At 39.0% G+C, this 18339-nt stretch overlaps 1 protein-coding gene across 1 annotated transcript; it reads right to left on the bottom strand.

Annotated features, from left to right (window-relative positions):
- Window positions 1–1871: 1871 nt before the first annotated feature.
- Window positions 1872–6196, bottom strand: LOC308693419 (TRPM8 channel-associated factor homolog; the record flags this gene model as incomplete). The annotated part of the gene is made up of 7 exons (XM_081370303.1): window positions 1872–2439; window positions 2807–3144; window positions 3266–3505; window positions 3962–4175; window positions 4325–4419; window positions 4511–5502; window positions 5580–6196. 7 exons carry the CDS (start codon window positions 6194–6196, stop codon window positions 2197–2199), a joined length of 2739 nt encoding a protein of 912 aa, XP_081226429.1. The 3' UTR covers window positions 1872–2196.
- Window positions 6197–18339: the final 12143 nt, after the last annotated feature.

The following is an 18339-nucleotide window of genomic DNA, read 5'->3' as shown; positions in this document are numbered from 1 at the left end:
AAAGTAAATCTGGCTTGTCCATTTTGATTCTTCACTCTTACTTTCAAGCTGCTTCTTCCATTTTTCATCTGTGTGAAAAATCTGGAATAGACGCCATCATCTTTGAAAGCATCAGCTCCTGTAAAACAATAAAGCACTTTTGGATAAATAGTGTAAATCTGGGTTGAGTGCACACTTCAAACAAAAATGATGGGTAATTTTCCTGCTCCATTGTTCAGGAGTTGTAATGTTTGTGCAGACCCAGATTCAGACTCCAGCGTAGCCCACACTTCAGCCTTTATTACAGGCTTGTAATTCTGACTAACCTCAGCAAACACTGTCATAGGTTTAGTGCCGTCACTGAACTGCTGGTTCATGTGGGCTTTGACTATGATAGGGGGAACATCAGCATGTGCCGCTTGACTTGTTACTGTTATAGTCAGAGACTGAAGTAACTCCAAGTTACGTCAGTGACTGACGAATGGGGGTTTCGCTTAGAAGCCTATCACCTTCGAGTTCTTACAAAATGAGCCAATGGCAAAACAATGCCATGGGTCTGCGGAATTTGCGTAGCGCAACTGCGCCCCACCGTGTGGGTATAAAAGGAGCAATCTCGCAATATGTTTTTGCTTCGGAGCCGAGTGTTTCTTCACTGCAAGCTGTCTACGAGTTCTGAGATACAAGATGATCTTCAGCGGTGTTGGTATGACGGCGTGTTCCATCAAGATCTTATTCCTGCTGTTGGTCTGTGCTGTGATCTGCCAACAGTGTGTGTTTTCTCCCTGGGCTCTTCAACACAGCTGTTGAGTTTTATCCGCTCTAAAAGAGCTGCACGCGGTGCGTCTTTTTAAAGATGTCGCATCCGTGTATTTCTGGGTACGGTAGACAGATTAATTCTGCTGATGGGCACGAACGCTGCTTAGCATGTTTGGGCTTAAATCACACTCAGGCAGCATTCGTGGATGTGTCATGTTCTCATTGCAGGAACATGACCATTTCAATGTTGCGCTCGAGATTCAATGACCTCCGTAGAGGTATAGAGTCCCCTCTGCCACACCCCAATCTATTCCCTCCACGAGAGGGGATACTTTGGCTGGTGGCCAGGGTGATTTGAGACTGACGGTGTGGAACAACCTGACGAATTCTCCTTGGGCCACACCCCCCTCTTGCACATTGCAACCCGTGAGGTTTCCAAATGAGGTCGCTGGCCAGACTTCTTGCGGGCCCAGCATTTCATTCGCCCCCCCGGCAGATGACGTTATGTCTATCGCTGCATCACAAGGTGGGCTTGAGTCATCTGGAGATGAAGACGCAGCTGTGCTGCCTCCTTCGGGGGTGCCAGCATTGCCCGAGTCTGATCCAGAACTGACTGCCACGCTTTCCCGGGCAGCTGCGAGCATCGGGCTTGTGTGGAACCCTCCGCCATGTCCCTAGCGCTCACTGTGCGCTACTGTGCCCCAGTAGCACTGTGTCCCCAGAGCGCCTCCACCTGGCGTGGAGACCCTAAGCACCCCTCCAAAGCCTGTAGGTTTTCGTCTACTCTGGTGGAAAAGAACTATAGAGCTGCGGGGCAGGTTGCCTCCTCACTGCATGCTATGGCCATCCTCCAGGTCTACCAGGCCAGGGTGCTCTGTCCTCAACACAGAGCTGAATGTTGTTGTGGAACGCAGCCTAGATGAGATGGTCAACTTCCTTCAGTCATTCTCTGATGCACCAGTGAATGAGCTGTTCAGCGGCCAATGCAGAGCTTAGATTAACACTTTCAAATAAACTGTAGCAATAAGGCTTAATTCTGTTTTTTCAAATCACATCAACATTACACACCATTCATTATCTTTTAAAATAATATGTATGATTAATTTGCTTACATACGAAAGGAAAGTACACCAATTCAAAATGCCATGTCATACTGACAGTATTTTAATTGTAGTACACACATGTAGTTTTTGGTATTTATGTATATGTTGTGTTTTTAACATGCATGTTCAGGATATAAAACCTTAGCCCACTTGCCCAATAGCCATTCAGAATATTTAAATTATATGTATAAGTTTGTGCCTTATATTGATATGAATCAATTGCTCATCTACACACTTCACTACACACAATTCATTCAAATGAGAGACATGAATACAATAATGTCCATGAAACTCCAGATAAACATATCATCTTGTATACTTAATCTAACCCCTCAATTGTATTAAAACTGAGACGTTCTTATGTGTACTGGCTCATAGGATGGTCATTCCACTCAGGGAGATGAGAGATCTTCTCTTCTGTGCTGGGCTGGATGGGCCAACCCCACGCTTTGAAGAAGGGGGACAAGTTCATGTTGACCACCTTGGAGAAGGTCTCAGCATACAGATTCATCTTGCCTGCATTGTCATTTGGCACTCCACTCATAGTATGGTAGGCAGTAAAAACTTTCTTAAAAGCATCCCAGCCAAATTTTTCCTGAAGCTTGAAAAAAAAAAAAAAAAGAAAGATGATGGAAGATTACACACAAAAATGGGTATAAATATATGTTTTAAATTTATATAATTATATTTTTTATAATAATTACATAAACAATTACAATTACATTTTTTAGTTGATTTATTACGCATAAGATTTTATTGTTTTGTTTTTAAAAATGAACCTTAAAATAATGAATTATTACTTCTAGGGCTCACAAATAATCCATTATTGCTTTAATCTCTCTTTAAAAAATTACAATACTGGCAATGATGATGTAACCAAAAATGTACATTATCAAACAATGTTTTAAAACACATGCATTTAACTGATTAAACAAACTGTTAAAACATTATACACAGTCTGTTCTTACCTGCATGTAAGTCTCGAGTGCCGTCCACACTCTCCAGCTTTTTAAATCCTTTCCGCCACTGTGATACATCTTGGCACGAGCCTGACGCTTTTCTAGAGTGATGGCTGGATGAGCATTAGCTCTATTAAATCGCAGAACTTCCTCATGTACGTACAAGGACCACAGGTTGCAGGTGCACTCAGTGGTGTGTGGAGGGAACTCCCAAACTCCACGCTGCTGGTTATGACCCAACTCATGAATGGCTCCCCAAAGACCATTTTTATAGGCTTCCTTTACGTTTATTAGTGCTGGGGCAGAGATGGTTTGCATCATGATGGGATATCCAGAATGCATGAAACCTGAAGGGGTGAAATGGAGGACGTGTTATCATCAGAATTGTGAGAATATAATAGGTAATAACGGCATGATTCTGTTGTAATAGTGATGTTTTTTTTTCATCCCAGCAATAGTACCACTGACCGTGAGAGATCTGAACATCTGCAACAAACCGCTCCTTACGGGGCAACTTGGCAGGCCTTGCTGCCAGGTCAGTTATGCTTCTCATTATGGTATCCCAGAGTGTAGCCACCTCATCAGGGCAGTCCAGATTCCTTATAAATTTGGATTCTAATGTGATGATGATGTTCTCAAACTCAAGTTCTGCCCAGGGGGCAGGTGCCGAACGGATCCCGCTCACCCAGTCAGCTACACTAGTCTCTCCTGAGGGACAGAACAAGTTTTATCATGTACCTTTAAAGGTGATCTAAGTGATATTGGGTGACGTCACTTCTGACGTTCACGTTGTTGACGTTCAAAGTATTATCAAACAAAACGGAGGCTAGCTAGACACTCCCTTCTCCTCATCCGCGCACTAACCCCCCAAACCCCACCCCCAAATCCCTCTTGTCGGTTATTGGCTGGAACAGTTTGTTATGTTTCGTGGTGCGGGTTAGCCCAGTTTGTTTTTCTTGCCGTTTGTGGAGCCTGAGCTACAGAGACCGCATTTTTTTGCAGTGTGTTCAGGGGACAGGCAGCTAGCGGATAGTGAGGAGATGTTTGCTGTATGTGACAAAAAATGTTTTGGCTTAAAAAATGTGTGACATCGCTTGTACCTTTAAACGTTCTGAATAGAAACCTCACTGTGATTCTCACTGAATATTAATTCAGAATTCTTACCAGATTTGAAGTATGGAGCCTGTACTGAGACCTGCATGACAATTTCCACCCCATCCACTTTGCTCTGGGGAGGTGCTATTAGGTAGATGAGCCCTCCCCACAAATTCCAGACCTGGACCATTTCTGTGTCCAAAGGGAATCGCTCATGGACCACAGGAGCCCGTTTCAGGATGTTTGCTCCACCAATGTTATCTGTCTGGCAACCAAGCTGCACCTACATAGAGTATCTCATCATGTTAATAACATGCTATCCAAGCCCTATGTGTAATATGGTTGTATCTAGAATGACAAGTACAGTATAACTATTACATACAGCACTATTCCTTGATTGGAAACATGTATAGAGTAGACTTTACTGATTACCTGCCAATTTTTCCCAACGATCTCTGGAGGTACTGATATGTACGTCTTCATACCATGAGAAAGATATACGCCTGTGCTTATCCATTCTTCACAACCTGAAACAAGTCATTTTATAGTGCTTAAAATAGTCAAACTAAACAAGGAATAACATTTTTCCTCCTTCATTTGGCAAGAAATCTTTCATACCCGCAGTGTTAGCACTGATCCGAACTCTTGCATTAGACACAGTGGGCAAGTTGGGTCTGTCCTTGATGATGTATGGAAGTAGGGCATCAGGATTAGGTGACACTTTGTATAGCTCAGATCCAATTTGGAGCATCAGGTGGTCTTTAGCACATTCGACAGGACAATTACTGCACACCTGTGGAACACCTACCTCCTTCACTATGTCACTAAGAATTGTTACTACTGAGGTGTAGGCGGCACTGTCATGAGAACACATACGAAGGTAACTGGCACAGTCACTGCCCAGCTGCTTCAAGCAGCCCTGTTCATGAGCAGTCAATTCTTTCCCCAGGCTTACATGTTCAGCAAACCGCTGCAGCATGCTACGAAAGTGGTACCCCTCTCTACAACTATGCTCTATATCTAGGGCCTTATATAACCCTCCACCCAAGGTATTGCCTAAGAGACACAATCCCATCTTGTTAAGAATATGATTTCCTGGGTATTTGGTCATCACATTGCAGCCACAGTGGGTCTGAGCCCAATACCAGGCATGACCCCCAATCAGAAGTCCTCCACCTTCAGCAACAAATTCTTGGATCTCTGCACATTGGGCATCACTGTAGGAAGTGCAGACGTAGACACTTAAATCTTCTCTGAAGCCAGTCAACTGGCAATCTAAACCTGATTTGCTCAATACCCCATGGGCTGCTTTGAGGCTGGGTAGGATCCCAATAACACCCTTCCGACCCTCATCAAGCCACTTGATAGCATTGATCATGAATGTGGACAGAGAGTCCCGGCCCAGGTAGCCTTCATGGGATACCAGAATTACTCGACCTTGTCCGTAATAAGCACCAGCAATGAATGCTTTTCCAGGAGGAGTGACTGCAATGGGGAATGCTAATGGTCCATGCACCATCACTTCAGATGCTATAGCCCCTCCTTGGGTGTCAAACTCAGACACACCTTGTAGCAGGAACTCTAGATCATCTTTGAAATCTTTGCCTATTCTGAAAAAAAAAACAAGACAAATAGTGAATGGTTTTTTAAAGAATGGGTAAAAAGCAAAAATGTGTGCTGAACTTACGATAAAGAAAGCCAACTAGTAGGGATGTTTCTTGGAACAGGAAAGTTGCCAACTTCTCCTGGGAGTTCAGAGAAATAAATTCCTGCAACACTGCACACCTTGTTTCCTGGAAAGTTCTTTAAAGTGTTTTCTTGTGGATGGTCATAAGACCAACTCCATGCTTGGCCAGCAATGATCAAACCACCTCCAGCTTTGAGGAAAGCAACCAGATCCTTTGCACAGGTCTCGACACTGTAAGCATCTGTGATATATATAGCTAATTCATTACGGAAGTCTCCTAGCTCGGTCTTGATAGGGCAATAGTTCAAGTTTTCAACTACTGAACGTAAACTCCTTTGAATTCCTACAATGCCGGCATCACCAGTACATGGCATAAGCCACATTAAAGCATTCTCGATGAGGCCAGGAAAGCGTGTAAGGTATTCCTCATGTCCCAACACCACTATACGTCCCTGACCGTAATGAGATGCAGCCATCAACACCTGACCTCTTGCGTTCATGGCAAGTGGAAAGGCATGTTCACCTATTAGTACAAGATCACTGGGCACTGCTTTTCCTTGGAAATCAAGCTCCTGCAGCCCATACATGAGACTGTAGTAGTCCTTTTCGCGTGCCATGGTGAATTAGTTCTGTTTTAGTAAGTCACTAAAAAACACACACACACACAGTTTTAAAGGGTCTGAACACTGCGTTTGTTCAACCAGAGTGCATGCAGAAAAATGATGCCATTTGGTTTTCAGTCCTACACAAAGACAGAAAATGAAGTCAAGTTTCATATATTTAAAAACAAATAGAAATGTAATTTATAATGTATATTATTACATTTAATATACAGTAGTATACACAAATCTGAAATAAACACACAATTGAAACTTTACTTCCCATCCAATCCCAATTGTGACTACAGATGTAAAAATTGCAACTTGATATTAAATTGCACACACTCAACTTTATCTGTAGATACAAGCAAGCTCAAATGACTTTCCTTCTTAGCTTTGTGTAGCCTAACTACTCTGGGAATGTTTTTGTGGATAAGAGTATGGCTCACCAATAAGGAGCACGCCCATAAATCCACTTTTTAAATTTTGTTTGAATTTGTTTTGTTTAAATTTTATCTAGAAACCACTGAAGAATAACAAATTTAATAAATGTTTAATTTAGATTCCAATATAAACTGAGAAATTTTAGCAGCGGTTATGATGATTATATCAAGAGATTCCTGCCAGTCCTGTTCTCTAAAATAAGTCAATGGCTGAGACTCTCACCCTCATCCTTTGTCTTTATGCATTTCCTGACCATTAAGCTCAATGTACAGCTGTGCTTTTGTCTCTGTGATCATGTGAAGGTATGGGTGGTACTGTCAGGCTGATTGGATCATTTGAAGGATAGTGTTATGCTGATTAAGGCCTGTTTCTCTTGAGCAAGCCAGATAACCTGCCAAACTGGTTTTCACTTGATTGAATCAAATCATCCTCTGCATTGTTTGAATTTGTCTCCACCTTCAAAAGTCCCTCCTCCTAAAATGCCTATAAGACATCATGAAAAGTTATGTTACTTTAGATTGTTGGACTGCAGCCACGCTCAATAAAAGAGAAACTTCTGCTTGAACGATATCCCAACATCTCCTGGTTTTTGCTTCGATGAAGGAATAAAAAGTTCCCAACACCACCATCAACCACTCCCTACAGCATTTGTAGTTTTTTTTATCCTGTGTGAGACGAGTAGCTTCGTACAGAGCTCCCCAAATGACGTGGGAGAAAAAACGAAATATCATGGCCACAAATTAATAATAAACTTATTCATTTGTTTCCTTGTTTTAGGTAAAGGCTGGAATACACTACACAACTTTTGTCCAGATATTTGCCCAGATTTACAGTCAAGAGGAATCAAAACTAGTTGTCGAAAGTCAAAGCCAGTCAGCAGATTTTGAGCATTTACTTTCACATCAATGCATTTGGCAGACGATTTTATGCAAAGCGACTTGCATTGCATTTCAAGATACACATTTTTATAAGTTCTCAGTTCTTGCTTTCCCTGGGAATCAAACCCATGACCTTGGCATTGCAAGTGCCAACGCTCTACTGTTTGAGCTACAGGAAAGTAGCCTGGTTAAAACCAGACCCTTCTCAGTTGAAACTAAGTGAAGGGTCTGGGGAAGCTATGTAGACGAATCATTTCCAAAGGGGCGTCACCAACCGACGTAGCTCAGCTTGATTGACAGGTGATCTGACCAATCATACTTCGCCATCCGCCATTTTGTCCGACAAAGCAGTCAGGAGAGATTAACATAGGAGGATTTGAACTTGAAAAACGGAGTGTACTGACCACTTTCCGTGGTTAAAACAACATTCCTTCTTATGTTTGTTCATGTTTATTTGAGGCTATAAATTAACTAGAAGGAAGAGATGATTGGTTCACAAGAACAGCTTTAACTGATGCTCTACAGCGATCTGTCACGGCACATTAAAGAGCAACAAAACGGTATTTATTGTTTAAATTTATTTTTAAAAAATTACCAAATTTAAAAAGCTGAGACTGTTTAATATGTTTAATATCAAACGTAACCGAAAAGTAGCCTGCTCTGTCCTGTCTGTCAGCCTCCTCTCTGCTCCGCAATGTATTTTTCACTGCGTGAGAACTCCTTCTGCGTCGCTGCGCTGTCGTCATCATGTAAATCCCTCCCCAAGCGTTTCTGATTGGTGCCGCGATTTCGGCGGCACAGTAATGAGTTTGAATGGGCTCTTCTCCAGACTATCCTGAAGAGAGAATTGAAATTCGCCGGAAGTAGTCTGGGTTTTCCCAGGCTAACAGGAAAGCCAATAATTGACAAATTTCACAGAAAATCAATAAGCGTATGATGGGCACAGACTCTGATTTTTAGCTTCAGACTATGAAATATTCTATGTTTATATGTATGCATATGTCATGTGCGGGGTTCCATGGTTGTAAGAAAAAAAACACTTGCCACTTTAAAATAAACTGTTGGTACTGCATTATGCAGAGTAAATAAACTGTGTTTATCAAGCCATAATTATTAGCAGGATATCATATCTCATGATAATACTTATGTAAAATGAAGATTTATCATCTAACAGGCGTAAACAAACTGAATAGACTCATACTATTCTTTTGTATTGTATTGTATTGATTTTCACAGGGCTCTCAAGTTTTGAAGACAGGCAAGAGTGACATGATTTTAAAAGTGACCTATAACACCGACTATGCAATACACTTTAACTTATTTAGTGCTACACTGCTAATAAATTTATTAAGCCTATTTGGAGAGAGAGATGTTTATAATGTGACAATATGTCAGTCATCGTGTGATAACGAAAATATGACTATAGGCCTATAGGCCTACTTGTTCTGAGCAGGTTTTGTCAGTGAACAGGCTGTGAAACTGTTGGCTAAGTTACAGACACTCATGAAAAACTGATGCTGATTATCTGGGAAACATTCTCTAACAGCAGTCAAGTTGTCACTGTTTGTGTCAAAAAAGTTGTAAATTTGTTGTAACATTAAAACAGGAGATCTTGACTTACTCTGTGCTCAAAGTGACACTCGGAGCTCGGAGTGGTTTCCTCTGTGGGTGAACAAAAAACTTTCGGGAGATGTTGTAGCAGAATCACTTGAACAATTCCAGGATATGCTTTTTTTTCATTGGTTGTTGCGTTAAATCTTACCCAGATACAACAGTGCTATTTGCTGATTGGCTATTGTGTAGCCCCTTTCTTTTTTTTTGATTGGATGATAAGTGGCAGGCTCGACTAAGGCCCTGTCCCAAATGCTCTTTCGATCTTGTGGACTTAGGCCGGCGACACACTGGCTGCGTGGCGTGAGCGGGGCGTTTTCTATGTTTTTTTTTATATATTTTTTTTTTACTTTTTTTTTTATTAAATGCGTAGAAGAAAACAACAACAAAACAAAAAACATTAACAACAACCATCGTCATTGTCATAACACAACAACAATACTCCAGAGTCCCTCAGTCCAGACTAAGTTCCTTTAGTCTTTCAATCCAGAATAAGTGCCAAGTCCTTAAACACAGCCTTAAGCCATAGCTTTTAAGTTTTTAGAGAACTCAATTGACTCAAAATACATTTTTATTTCAAGTTTAAATCTTAAAAAAAGAGGATTGCGTTTAGAAAATTTACATTTGTGAATGTGAAATTTAGCTAACAGAAAAATAAGGTTTATAAAATAAATATCACTTTTCTTTTTGCATTCATGAAAACCAAAAATTAAATGTAAATTCAAAGTTAGGATTCACATAACATTTGATATACAAATGTCACACCAAAATGTCACTGTGAAAGAGCAGTTCCAAAATAAATGTAGAGTAGTTTCAGGTTTCTCTGAACTAGGGATGGCGAAAACTAAAAAATTTCTTGACCGACCACAGAGCCTCATTATCCGGTTGAAACCGGTTAACCGATTAGTTTAAAATATGCTACGCTATTTGAAATAACAGCCATTTCGAGCCGCGCCTGCAATTTCGCAACTCTGTCGCATCTCTCTGCCGCTCTGCCTCCCGCTCACACACACACTGCCGCCCTTCCACTCACGTCACTTTTTTAAATCCCCTACAGCGCGAAACATGAGTCCCGCAAACGCGGCGCCGAGGAGCTTGTATGTACTCTGAGGACAAATGGCTCCTTAGTTTCGAAATGGTTTGGGTACAAGGTGATCACGTTGAAAATAAAGGCGTTTGTCTAGCGTTAGAAGCTCATTTGAAACATTGCCGCAGCTCATTTAAGAAAATGACAGCTCCGAAGAGACGCCGCTTTAGTTTGAGGTAGTGCTAACAATAATAAAGAAAGATGATGATCATCATCACCTTATAAGTACAAACAGGCGAGTTATGAAAAATTGAGTGTGAGGGATTTGTTCACTTCACACAAAAAGATCTTGGAATGAGATGGCGAACTGTAGTAGCGTTTAGTCCACTGTCTATAACAGCCTAATTTAGAGATCAATTTTTGTTTTTACCGACTACCGACAACTTTGATCGGTTAACGTTGATGCGGTCAACCATCGGTCAAACGGTTAACATCCCTACTCTGAACAGAAAGAACAGAGGGTATTAATGTCATTCTTAAGTCTTTTGAGAGAGCATTTATCTAGGTAAAACCAAGCGTGCCGCACAAGCCCTGAAAAGTGAAGCCAAAACGTCTTGATCGCCCCCCGGTGACTGGTCTTAGTATAGGTCATAAGCCCCGCCTCCCTGTGTTATTCAACAGGACGTGAGACCAACTAAACAATAAAATTACACTTCAAATATCTTTTTTCCAAAGGTGGTTTCTGTCATTTACTGTAGTTATTATCACGCTGATGTAAGTTCAAGTGTCTGTTTTTAAAATAAGTTTCACCAACCGACTTTTTTTCGGGATCTTCAGAGGACTGTTCAGAGATTGTATTTACTTTATTTTAACAAGCCTCTTGTCATACTGCAATCAACAGACATCAAAATTGGAGCAGAACGGAGGAACGGAGCAGACATAGGCCACTTAAAAAAGTGCAGGGAGAGTACAGGGCGGGGTGTTGATTTCACGGCTTTACTTCCTGCTCACTACTGCGAAGGTCTGGTCCCGAGATCGCTACTGCACAGAGGCTGCGTTCGAAACCGCATACTTCCCTACTATTTAGTATGGGAAAAAGAGTAGGCGAGCGAAAAAGTATGTACGAATCCAAAAGAGTAGGCGAGAATTACCTGGGTGACGTACTAATTATCGCGAGATTCGGACTTAAGTGCGTTCGAATATGCCTACTTTCCTACTATATAGTAGGCGAAAACAGTACGTGAAGGAAGCAGTACGTTCGAAACATCAGTATTCATAAAAGAGTAGGCGAGAAGTTCCCGGATGGCTTACTCGCTTCCGCCCAGATTTTTGAGTGCTCGACCGATGGATACTCTTCTATCCCAGGAGGCCACGCGAGAGGATACGTCACAAAAAAAAAGAAGAAGGATAGGTCATACTCGAACGTGACGGAAAGGATGACGGACGAGACTCAAATGTGAGTATTACAAATCAAATGATCGCATGTGTTGAACTACTGTACAGTAAACTGTTGAATTGTTTAAGGTGTAAAGACGCTATATAGGCTATTTGTGATTTTGCTGTAAATCACATTTTATTATGTATAGCTAACAGAGAAGCTCCAGTAAGGACACATACGTCTCCAAAGTGGATTTGCATACATTTTAAACCGTATACATCTTAAATACAATTACTAAATGTCTATTTAATATCTGGCAAGTATGGAGGTAGATTTGTGTCTTTATTATTCAATCAAAAAAAAGGTTGCTTCAATCAAAAAATATATTTTCAATCAAAAAAAACCGTTTCAATCAAAGAAAAAAAGTGTTTGAATGCAAAAATATATTTGAGACTCAAAAAAATGCATTTGAACACTATTTTTTTTTGCTTGAAAATGTTTTTTTTGATAGAAGTGAAGGTTTTTTTGTTTGAAGCAACTTTTTTGATTGAAGTATTGTTGTTTTGTGTTTGGGCCATATTATGGGTAGGACATTTGTGTCTTTATAATTCAATCAAAAAAGAAGTTGCTTCAAACAAACAAAACATATTTTCAATAAAAAAATCACTTCAATCAAAAAATAAACCTTTTCAATCATAGAAAAAATGTTTTTGAATGCAAAAAAATATTTGAGACTCAAAAAATTGCACTTGAACACTTTTTTTTTTGATTGAAAATGTTTTCTTTGATTGAAGTAATCTTTTTTGTGTTTGGACCATGTTATGGGTAGGACATTTGTGTCTTAATTATTCAATCCCAAAAAAGTTGCTTCAATCAAAAAAAAACATTTTCAATCAAAAAAAAAATAATTTCAATCAAAGAAAAAACTGTTTAAATGCAAAAAAAAAAAAATCATTTGAAGTGTTTTTTTTTATTGAACTTTCTTTTTTTTTGAATGAAGTGAAAAAAGTTTTGAAGTCGTTTTTTTTTTAAATCATTTTGACACAAACGTACCGCAGTGGGGGCGGGTGCTTCCCCATTGGTCAGACATGTTTGAGTGACAAGTGTCTACACCAACGACGTCTTTCTGACAAGCAAGTCATGGTCGCCACTCGCCAGCGAGCCAGGAAGCAGTGGTGGAGTTGTTGGTAAGTAGATAAAACCGTATTAAAATGATTGGTGTCACGTTATTAGCCTACTCTGTTTGATATTTCGATTAAACATACAGCTTGCTAACTTAGCTCACGTTGACTAATTTGTGTGATGGTGTTAGATATCTGACGCCTCATATTGTCAGGCAGGCTAGCAGGGTGCGCTAACGGCTAATTGAATTGTTTATTTCACTTAAGTAACGTTACAGAGGCTTGCTATGTGCTTGTGCTATATTGTGTTATAATACGTAACGTCATTAGTGGTCAAACAACAGTCCACAGGCCAACTGTTGCCCACAGCGCTGCCTGTTTAGCAGCAACAGGTCATGCAGAGCCTGAGTCTATCTTCTCACACAGCCCACAGGATTACAGCTATTTGACCGTCCCGCTCTCTCTCTCGCTCACGGGTAGTGGTCTCCCCACCATCACAGTCAAATGCTCGCAGACACAGAGGCAGATGCTGTTATTTTGAGAGCGGGGCTTACATATGCCGTCCCGTACGGAAAATAATGTTGCATACCACCGGTAACATGAATATATATTCCGTTGCTCGGTGCGCAAACTAGCTGTGTCAGGCATTATTTATAAGTAGCCTAATGTCCTGCACAACTCCACATGGAAAACTGGCAGTTCAATGAAGTGATGCTTATTGTCTGACATAGTGTACAAGTAGTTACTAGCTTAAAGTATTGTGCCAATAATGATCCTTCTGGTAAATTTGGCATTCAGTTGAGACACAAAAGCTCTTAGTTTAATGAAAATCCTTGGAAAAGAAGACAAGATGGTTTGTTTAATTAGTATTCATTTATTTATATTTCTAATATCATATAGTATTGTCCTGTCAACCCATTACAAGTCTTGCCTTATTCAGTGTTGATTTATTGACATGTTTATGTAAGATGTTTTATTAGAAGGTGTGTGAGTGAAAGTTGTCTGATCAACAGGAAAAACAATTAGTCCATCTGCTGCCTGGAAAGATGTTGCAGTTAATGTAGGTAGCTATCGTTGTCTGTGTGTGTGTGTGTGTGTGTGTGTGTGTGTGTGTGTGTGTGTGTGTGTGTGTGTGTGTGTGTTGCTGCAGACAGAGACATGAGACAACTTAATTTCAGCTACTTAAGGCTTTAGCTAGTTAGCTACTTTAAAAAAAAAAAAAAAAAAAAATATCTGGCTAAATGTACGCTATATATAGCATTAATGCCATTATGCTTAACGGTTACACTAACAAGCCATCAAAATTGATGGCTTGTATAATAAAAGTAACCATACGACACTATTGAGCAGTTATAATTGAGAGTGCAGCAATACCTGTATCGATATCAATACTGCTTATCAATACTTCAAATAATTTGATGCAAAAAATAAAGTATCACATAAAGAAATTAATGTGTCATGCCTACAGAGCACAGCACCTAGAGACACCAAAACTTAGGCCAAGCCAGGACCAGAGTCCTACATTATCAATCAGCATTGCAATAAAATAGAAAAATACAACTTCAGACAACTTTCACTCACACACCTTCTAATAAAACATCTTACATAAACATGTCAATAAATCAACACTGAATAAGGCAAGACTTGTAATGGGTTGACAGGACAATACTATATGATATTAGAAATCTAAATAAATGAATACTAATTAAACAAACCATCTTGTCTTCTTTTCCAAAGATTTTCATTAAACTAAGAGCTTTTGTGTCTCAACTGAATGCCAAATTTACCAGAAGGATCATTATTGGCACAATACTTTAAGCTAGTAACTACTTGTACACTATGTCAGACAATAAGCATCACTTCATTGAACTGCCAGTTTTCCATGTGGAGTTGTGCAGGACATTAGGCTACTTATAAATAATGCCTGACACAGCTAGTTTGCGCACCGAGCAACGGAATATATATTCATGTTACCGGTGGTATGCAACATTATTTTCCGTACGGGACGGCATATGTAAGCCCCGCTCTCAAAATAACAGCATCTGCCTCTGTGTCTGCGAGCATTTGACTGTGATGGTGGGGAGACCACTACCCGTGAGCGAGAGAGAGAGCGGGACGGTCAAATAGCTGTAATCCTGTGGGCTGTGTGAGAAGATAGACTCAGGCTCTGCATGACCTGTTGCTGCTAAACAGGCAGCGCTGTGGGCAACAGTTGGCCTGTGGACTGTTGTTTGACCACTAATGACGTTACGTATTATAACACAATATAGCACTAGCACATAGCAAGCCTCTGTAACGTTACTTAAGTGAAATAAACAATTCAATTAGCCGTTAGCGCACCCTGCTAGCCTGCCTGACAATATGAGGCGTCAGATATCTAACACCATCACACAAATTAGTCAACGTGAGCTAAGTTAGCAAGCTGTATGTTTAATCGAAATATCAAACAGAGTAGGCTAATAACGTGACACCAATCATTTTAATACGGTTTTATCTACTTACCAACAACTCCACCACTGCTTCCTGGCTCGCTGGCGAGTGGCGACCATGACTTGCTTGTCAGAAAGACGTCGTTGGTGTAGACACTTGTCACTCAAGCATGTCTGACCAATGGGGAAGCACCCGCCCCCACTGCGGTACGTTTGTGTCAAAATGATTTAAAAAAAAAACGACTTCAAAACTTTTTTCACTTCATTCAAAAAAAAAGAAAGTTCAATAAAAAAAAAACACTTCAAATGATTTTTTTTTTTTTTGCATTTAAACAGTTTTTTCTTTGATTGAAATTATTTTTTTTTGATTGAAAATGTTTTTTTTTTGATTGAAGCAACTTTTTTGGGATTGAATAATTAAGACACAAATGTCCTACCCATAACATGGTCCAAACACAAAAAAGATTACTTCAATCAAAGAAAACATTTTCAATCAAAAAAAAAGTGTTCAAGTGCAATTTTTTGAATCTCAAATATTTTTTTGCATTCAAAAACATTTTTTCTATGATTGAAAAGGTTTATTTTTTGATTGAAGTGATTTTTTTATTGAAAATATGTTTTGTTTGTTTGAAGCAACTTCTTTTTTGATTGAATTATAAAGACACAAATGTCCTACCCATAATATGGCCCAAACACAAAACAACAATACTTCAATCAAAAAAGTTGCTTCAAACAAAAAAACCTTCACTTCTATCAAAAAAAACATTTTCAAGCAAAAAAAAATAGTGTTCAAATGCATTTTTTTGAGTCTCAAATATATTTTTGCATTCAAACACTTTTTTTCTTTGATTGAAACGGGTTTTTTTGATTGAAAATATATTTTTTGATTGAAGCAACCTTTTTTTTGATTGAATAATAAAGACACAAATCTACCTCCATAGGCAAGAAACTCTTCTATAAGAATTGCAGATTACTATATGAAATAGGCATCTGAGTGATGTATGTGTGCTATTATGTAGAACAAATCTATAAAGTAACTAAACATAAGTTATCTATTTTATTTGTCCATTAGTTGATAAATTGAGGAACATTTATATTGGATAAAAACTAAAAGTTAAAACAACCTCAACATGTAAATGTAGTGTTGAGCTCATAAATCACAGAGGTAACGTGAGTCTGGTCTGGATGTTAGAGTGGCTCATGAAGCTGAATGCTGCCATCAAAGACTTTGTGACATTACAGAAATGGATAACAACAACTATTTAAATATTAAGTTGTAGTTTATTTTAATTATTGTAATTTCAAACAGAGCTATTACAGCACTTTTCTGATTCTTGAGTTCTGTGCATTTGCTGCACAGCTTTTGTGGTGGAGCAGGACCTGCAAAGAAAGATGATGGCGGCATTTGTGGAAAAAAGCATTTTTGTCTTCTAAATAATACTGAAATCAAATGACATTGTGCTGTTAAAATTACTGCTTTTGTGTTATGTTTGTGCATTTTGTAGGATCTGAAATGTCAGCAGACTGGTGTGAGCACTGAGGACGAAGAGCACAGAGCTGAATCCTGGAGATGGTGCCATGGATGAGACCCTCCATCACTCCACCTGCCCTTATGAGAACCTCCACCTGCCCTCATGAGACCCACCATCACTCCACCTGCCTTTATTGCCTCAGATTGTGAAGCACAACACATCACGCAACAACCTCAGGCACAAGGGAACGGCTCACCTCTGGCGGTCAGCTGATTCATCAGAATAAATCTGCAGAATGGGCACCGCTGTGTTGAGATGGCAGAAGGATGTGGGGTTCAGCGCCTGTAGCCTACATACATGATTGTAATAAAGCTTTGTTTCATGTGTTGACTTGTATATGCATTTGTTTATTGTGTGATGGTGACTTTGATTCATTCTTTTACTAATTTATTAATATTTCTCATTGTTGTCAGTAAATAAAATACAATTAATTAATGCTTTATTTATTGTTTGAAGGAAAATGTAGATGTTCACTATATACACATCTAGAGTGTATTCATGCATAGCTATGTCATATGATATACATTACATTTTGTTTGTTTTATTGAATTATATAATTTACAGTAAAAAGTAATATAATTAATTGATCAGCATTTATCGTTGTTATTATTGTATGTTTTGGGCTGGGAGCAATGCAATTCATTCTGGGGTAATATTAATTTTTAATAATGATACTTATATTTTTCGAGTATAAAATCAACAGTTTTCTCCAAAGGTGAATCTCCCTTTGTGCAGACATTACAAACGCTGAGGAAAACCGTTCTAGGTAGGGCTGTCGAGTAAATGTGAGGTAAATGTATGTATGTATATGTATGTATGTATTTATACATATATATATATATATATATATATATATATATATATATATATCATGGGTTTGCAAACATATTATGAGATTTTATACACAGGAAAAAACCTATAAGGTTGAATATCAATATATATTTTCTTAAATAATTATATAATACATTTTAAAAAAATGCATTTTCTGTTATTTATAGGCCTGAGGGATGAAACGAGAGTTAAATTTAACAAGAAAAAGAGGAAAACAAAGCAGTAAGCCACTTTTGCTTATGGATGAAAATGTTTGGATATAAAATAAAGAAATTAACAACATATTCAAGAGATGACAATTTTGGGATTTCGTAATAAAAATAAATATCGTTAAGGATAAAACGGTGGGTCACATTAGTAGGGTTAAATATAAGAACTTAAATCAACCCTAAATGTACTCACAAAATAAATGGGCAGCAGTTTCTTCAAAAAGACCACAAAATGAGAAAGTTTAATCAATATCATGATATTTACAGATAGATGAATTAAACGTGTCGTTCAAATCTTTTAAGTTGTTGCGCGTGTGATAACGCGTCGTAGGTCACATGATATCGTCAACATGGCAGATGTCCGGTTCTCATTCATACTCAACGAGATCTGGCTATAAAGTACCTACTCTTTTAGCGCTCGTTAAGTAAGTACTCATTGAAATTAAGTACCTACTCATTGAGTATGCGGTTTCGAACGCAGCCAGACTCAAGTCCCAAGATGTCAGCGCCATATCGGGACACTGGCGGCTTCAGATAAAACAATGGAAGAGAGGGAAGGGGCGTCGTCAATCTTTTTTTACAGTTTATGGGTAAAACCTATGAATTAATTTAAAGGTAATTTCTCTCATTTTGTTAGTTATCAGGTATTTGTGAGGTAATGTCCAAACTTTTTTCCACGGAATGTCACTACAAAACCATTC

The sequence above is a fragment of the Scardinius erythrophthalmus genome (genome assembly GCF_964197995.2).
Source record: "Scardinius erythrophthalmus genome assembly, chromosome: 7".
NCBI classification, from domain to species: domain Eukaryota; kingdom Metazoa; phylum Chordata; class Actinopteri; order Cypriniformes; family Leuciscidae; genus Scardinius; species Scardinius erythrophthalmus.
This window is presented reverse-complemented; position numbering and strand designations above follow the sequence as displayed.